A 6411-nucleotide genomic window follows, 5' to 3' on the forward strand; every position below is an offset into this window, starting at 1 on the left:
GTGTAATTGGAAGTGGCTTCAAGACTTCAGACTTTCATATATAAATTTCAAGCTGTTTATTTTTCTTAAATGCCTGCAACTAAGGATACAGGGAGGGTTGAGTACTTACTAAGCCTTTCCCCCCTCTTTTACCTTGATTTAAAGCACAAAGTACCCTTTTCTGCAGTGTAAACCTTCTACTCTCCCTTCCTTTGAGAGGAGAGAAGAGTGATCTTCTTGAAGGCTACTTGTTTGATTTCTATGCAGTTCTGACATTTCTAATCAACAGAGTCTTTGCTGGTTCCCCTTGAACAAGATTTTATGTAGCAAACTTCCTCCATTAAAATGACCAAATTCCTTGCTAGTACTTGAACATTCCGCTAAAATTGGAACAGAAAACTTTGAAGTGATAATTATGTAGTTTTATTTCATGTAGGTTTTATTTCACTTTACTTCACTTATTTCAAAAACAAATTTTGGAGTGAAGAAAATGCGAGAGTCAGAAACAAATATAAGAACCAGGAGAAAAAAGATGAAACCTGGTCTTCTGGTTGTTTCTGCTTTCTTCAGTTGGGTAAGCAGAGGTAGAATGCTGAGAGCCCTTCTCAGACAATCTATTATGTTGTCTAATCTCTTATCCTCAGCTCTTTATCTAGATCCCTCTTTGGCATCTGTCATGTTCTTCCTTGCTTTATGGTTTTGAACACAAGTTTCTCAGATTAGCTTGCTAACTCATTAGCAAGATAACTGGATCTTTCTTATTCCTGTGCCCCTCTGCATTGCCCAACAGAGCAACTGGCTGCTTCTAGCTTATAATACCTATTGATTAGATAGATTAATTCTGGTAGTTTTCCAGATTACTGTAACTAGATTTATGAAATCAAAAATCTTAAATATACACTAATCAAAAAGGTTTTATAAAGTGCAATTAAACAGAACCGGCCTAATAAGGGGTACCTTTTTAATCTAGATTTATTTCAATCTAAGAAATCAAATCTATCTTATTATTTTTCCAGAACCAGATTACTTTAACAGTTAACAGCATGCTGAATGTTTTGGTAGTTGGAAAAAGTAAATAAGTCTAATTTTTAAAAAATTGTGAATACAGTTCCAGGATATCAAGCATATCTATCTAGGTAGTGGAGGGGATGGAATAGTTTTAAGTAACGTTGTGATTCTTTGTTGCTTCAAATAGCAGGTTCCCTGAATGTTAGTTCCTGAAAAATAGTAGTTTTAATTTCAAGACTCGATGTCTAGAGATATGAGGCTGCATATTTGGTTAAGCAGTTCAACAATGTTAAAATAGATGTCTTCTCTTTTTATCTTTCTGGTCTGCTATTTCTACTATGTTGACAGTATCTCTTTTCAGAGTTGCAAGATAGCTGCATCCATCTCATTCTTACCAAAAACAACCCAAAAGGAAGGAAAAGGGTTGGCAAAAGGGCTCTCTTCATGGGCTGGGTTAGACCCCAAAAGTCTTGTCCAAGTTGGAAAAAAAAAAAAAGCATAAAGAACCCCTTGGACTCATATCATTTGGTTTTACTTTCTCATTGTTCTATACTTCAACTCTCATTAGAAATCACCCAACTAATCAGAATAAAGCAAAACAAAATCAGATAATTAAGTTTGTATACTTGGTGTCTAAAGTAAATTGTGTCTGAACAAAGGCCTGGAGGTCTGCCTCCAACCATTGGGGGAACTTGTTAAAAATGCTCTTTCCTGAGTCCCACCTAAATCCCTTCTAATAATCTCTGGACTTTGCAAGCACTTAAGGTAATTCTATGAATGTTCAAATTTAAGAATTTCTGGCTGATGAATGCTTTTATGAAAAAAAATACCCATGAACTCAAGGCCATAAAGAACCAACAGGTTGTCTGTGCAGTCAATCTGCTGTCTAAGGCTGGATTTGTTCAGGAGTCGACCCTGATGACTTGATTCCTGAGTCATACCTGGTGCTATATATTTCAAATATTACATGGGCTTAGTGACTTCTACTTTTTGAACTTGGATCACTTGTGTTGGTGGAGGGTTAGATGAGGAGAGATTTACTTCCTGGGCCTCTCTGTCTTTAGGTTAGCTGAGATTTCTCATGAATGGCTATTGGATAATTAATCTCTACCTGGTTTTATGACCTGGGGAGAAATAGGATAATAGTTATTTTTACTTTCCAAATATGAGACTGTCTAGACAGACTGATTGGCTTTTAAAAAATAATACTGACCACTTACCAGAGATAAATTAAATTGGTCACACCCTTTTATTACAACATCCTTCTTGGACTGAACATTGAATAGCTTATATTATGTTCAACTAAAATAAATTTCAATATATTTAGTGCACCCATTTTTAATTACTTTTACCAAAATGATTACTTTGCTCACACTCATGTTTTATATGTTCATAAAAAGTTTGAAAACAGCATACATGTCTACTGCTTCTTCCCCTTAAAGAGATTTGCAGATTTTTATCTTGCATTTTAAGTTGACAAGCCTCCAAATGTCTTGGGTATGCTAATGATCAACTAAACAACATGCACTAAAAGGAAATAGAACACGAGTACCATACTTAGATGCTTATGAGTACCAGTCACAGTCTGGTACCAACTGAAATATACAGCCTTACACAACAACAACAACAACAACAATAAAAACTACTCCAGAGTGAAAATACTGGTATATTTGTATAATGCAAAGAGAAATACAGATATAAATCCTCAAAACAGAAGGTACATTAATAAAAATGTAACATTATAAGCAAAAATTATACAGTACTTGCAGAATTTAGTCTTTCAATTTAAGATCACTATGTCTAACAAAGAAGTATTATTTAAAATTATAGTTCTCATTATTAATTTAAAATAACCATCAGTAGACTAGCACAGCTTAACCTAACAAACATTTTAAAGAAACACTTTGTCTCCTAGAAGTAGAGTATCATTATATGCCATTCATTTATATCATGAACAAAAGAAAATTTTCAAAGTGGAAATTAGTTTCATAAGACAGAATAAAACTGGGCTCCTCAAAGCACAAGCTTTTTCCATAAAATTATGTGAAATTATATTGGCAAAAAAATAGCTAAACAATTTTAATACTCTGCTTCTCAGAGCCCTTCCAATCCGTGAACCACAATCAGTACAAATACATGCAATACTGTTATTTTCTCCACACCATTACTAACCAAAACACTTTTAAACTCTTTTAAAAGTTACAATTTTACAGAAATGTTTCCAGTCAAAATTGGTATAATGCAAAGAGCAGTTGTCGCTGACAAGTAGTTTCTAGTAGTATAAAGTAACATAGGAAACACATCTTGTTAACTTGTTACTGCTTTAAAAAAGACTGCTAGTCACTCCCATAGCTGTTCTTTAAATTCAACAACACTTGACAAAGTTCTCAACACTTTCAAAGAACCAGAGCAGCACAACTGATCTCATGGCCGGCAATTCCTCTAAATAATTAAGACAATCCACCCCCCCCCCGCCCCCCTTCTCCTGCTTCCAACAGAAGACCCTCAAGAAAACGAACTTGTGAAGACCCCCTAGGTTCCTCAACTTCACTGCAAAATGTAATGCCACTTGAGGTTGTCAAAAATAGCTTCTGTAGAAAATGGGCCATGGTCTTTACGAAAGGTTGCACGAAGAATATCAGTTTTGCATTTAAAAAAAAAAAAAGGAATAACATGGAATAAAAGGCGTCAGTACCAATACAAAGACTTCAGAGCCAATTTTCAGGATGAAAATATATTTAGGAGAACAATGAGCGGAGCTGGGTGGGGCTTTACATCGACACCTATCTCTCCACCACAAAAGGAATCTGTACAATCCAAGTGCTTATCCACTTTAAAAGTCATTTTGAAGGCAGCTTAGACCATTAAAAGGGGGGCAGAAAGGGGAGAAATGACGTCACTGTCCAAGCCAAAGAAGAAAGCTGGGTTGGGGCTATACGTGGTAGGAGAGCCCCTTATAAACCAATGCCTTTCAAGTCGCAGGGGAGGGTAGCCTGGGTGGTCTGGGGGCTCTGGCAGCAGGGGAACTGGGCCCTGAAGCAGTCCCTCAGCTCCCTGTTAAAGAGGAAGCACACGACAGGGTTGATGCCGGCCTGCGCGAAGGTCAGCCACACGGAGGCCGTCAGGTAGGCCTGGGGGACGGCGCCAGGCCGCACCAGGACCCGCAGGTAACTGGCCACGACGTACGGCCCCCAGAGCAGCAGGAAGAGCAGCGTGATGGCGTAGAACATCTTGCACAGCCTCTTCTCGGTCTTGAACTCCTCAAGCACGAGGAGGCGGCGCGCTCCGCGGCCAGGCCCCGCGGGCCGGATACCCACGAGCGCGGGCGGCGTGGGGCCGCGGCCGAAGCCAGCCGTCCAGTTGGCAGCCGCCTGGCCGGTGGCGCCAGGGCCGTGGAAAGTCCAGTCATGGCTGACGGCAGGCACGAGGCGCGCGGGCCTCATCTTGCGGCGGTCGTGGATGAAGAAGAGCAGGCGGAGGTAGACGAGGTGCGTGGCGCCCACGACCACGGCCAGCAGCAGCAGGAAGCCGAGCGCGCCGGGGGCGCCGTCGGGCCGCTGCTCCAGGGCGCACGGCGCGTCCTCGTCCTCGCCGCCGCCGCCGTCCAGCACGGGCGGGAAGGCCGCGGCCAGCGCCAGCGCCCAGGCGGCGCACACCAGCATCGCGGCGCACGGCCAGCCGGCCAGGCGCTCAGCGTAGAAGCGGTGGTGCGCGATGGCCAGGTAGCGGGTGACGCCCACGCCGAGCAGCAGGAAGGCGGCGTGGAAGCAGAAGAGCGCGGCCAGGAAGGCGAGCAGCTTACAGCCCAGAGCTCCCGGCGGAGTCCCGGCCGCGGCCGCCGCGCGCCGCGCCGCCAGCATGACGGCCGGGAGGCAGGCGAGCGCGCGCAGCCCGTCGGCCAGGCACAGGTCGAGCAGCAGGTAGTACGGGGCGCGGTGCAGGCTGCGCTCCCGCACGATGAGCAGCGCGAACAGCACGTTGCCTGCTAGGCTCACGCACAGCAGCAGGCTGAGGGTGGCCAGCTTGAGGCCCAGCGCGGCCGCCTCGCCGCCACCGCCGCCCGGCTCGCTGGCGTTCGCCATCGCGGCCTTCCCTGCCCGACGCTGCGCTGCGCCCCGCTCCGGGGCTGCTCCGGGCCTCGCCGCTCTGCGGGTCCCCGGTCCCAGGCTCCGCCGCCGCGCGGGCCCTCCGCGAGCTCCTGAGCCGGCGGTATCAGCCTGCGCCGGGCTGGCGCCTCCTGGGCTCCCCGCGCCGCCGCGCCGCCATCTCAGGAATGATGCGCGCGGGAGGCGACAGCCACTCCCTGCGCCTTGGGCGCCGCGGGCTTCACTGCGGACAGGGCCTCGCGGCCGCCCGCAATCCCCCGCATCCTCCTCCTCCTCCTTCGCTGCCGCCGCCGCGCCTCTTGGCTCTGCCTCCCGTCGCCGCCGCCGCCGCCGCCGCCGCCGCCGCGGAGCCCCCTCCCCTCCGCCGGAGCGCGCAGCGTGGCCGCCTCCCGGGCCGGGCTGGGCTGGGGGCGCCGCCGAGGCAGCCGCGGGGCCGGGAGGCGGCCGGGAGGGAGGCAGGGCCCAGGACGCGAGGTGATGACAAGTCGCGTTTGGCCCCAGGTAACGGGGGTCCAGCGGCGGCATCCGGTGCCCGCGCTGGGGTCACCGTGGCCGTACGCGGGGTGGGGGTTGGGGGGCGGTTCTTGGGATAGCAGGGTCGTGAGGCCTCAGAGGGACCGAAATGTTTATGATAAGCCTTCTGCCCCAACGCTAATAATAATTAATGATAGTAATCATGATCATCATAATCATGTAACCGCTAATGTTCAGGTGAGCACTGATGTGGGTGGCAGTGTTCGGAGGAGCTTTACTAGCGTTATCTCGCTCATGGTTCACAGTAGCTACAAAGTTGCTTCTAATCTTAACCCCGCTTTGTACCTGAGGAAGCAGAGGCTTGGAGGTAAAAGGAGTTGAGAGTCGTTAACGGTGGAGTTGGGATTCCAGTCTTACTAGGTCTGATTTCCAGGGCTGGACTCACAGGGACTGGACAGCAAGCTCTGATCTCTGCCTCACCTTTAGTCCCAGTGAAGACATATGTCAGCCAAAAGAAATTTAGCATTTTCTCTTAAGTGACCTGGAAGGCGAACTCCCATGACACCGTCTTCCTTAGGGTGACTATTTAGTTCCTGTTCTGATCCTCAAATACACCAAGTTCTCTTGTCTTTTCATGTGCTGTTCCCTCTGCCTGGTCCGTCTTCACAGAAGGCACCTATCCTTTGGGCCATCACTTCTGATCCTTCTCTTCTGTCTTATTCTGTATCATCGCCCATTCTCTTTGTAAATAGCATTTATTATTCGTCATTACATATTTTAATTTCTTTAAAAAATCTGATTCTTCCAACTAGTTTCTAAGCTCCATGAAGGCAAGGGACCATGT

At 47.1% G+C, this 6411-nt stretch overlaps 1 protein-coding gene across 1 annotated transcript; it reads right to left on the reverse strand.

Annotated features, from left to right (window-relative positions):
• Nucleotides 1-2237: 2237 nt before the first annotated feature.
• GPR27 (G protein-coupled receptor 27) lies at nt 2238-5372 on the reverse strand. Its single transcript, XM_016141484.2, has one exon. It carries the CDS (start codon nt 5067-5069, stop codon nt 3942-3944), a length of 1128 nt encoding a protein of 375 aa, XP_015996970.1. The 5' UTR covers nt 5070-5372; the 3' UTR covers nt 2238-3941.
• Nucleotides 5373-6411: the final 1039 nt, after the last annotated feature.

Source organism: Rousettus aegyptiacus, unplaced genomic scaffold (genome assembly GCF_014176215.1).
Source record: "Rousettus aegyptiacus isolate mRouAeg1 unplaced genomic scaffold, mRouAeg1.p scaffold_m13_p_4, whole genome shotgun sequence".
Lineage (NCBI taxonomy): Eukaryota > Metazoa > Chordata > Mammalia > Chiroptera > Pteropodidae > Rousettus > Rousettus aegyptiacus.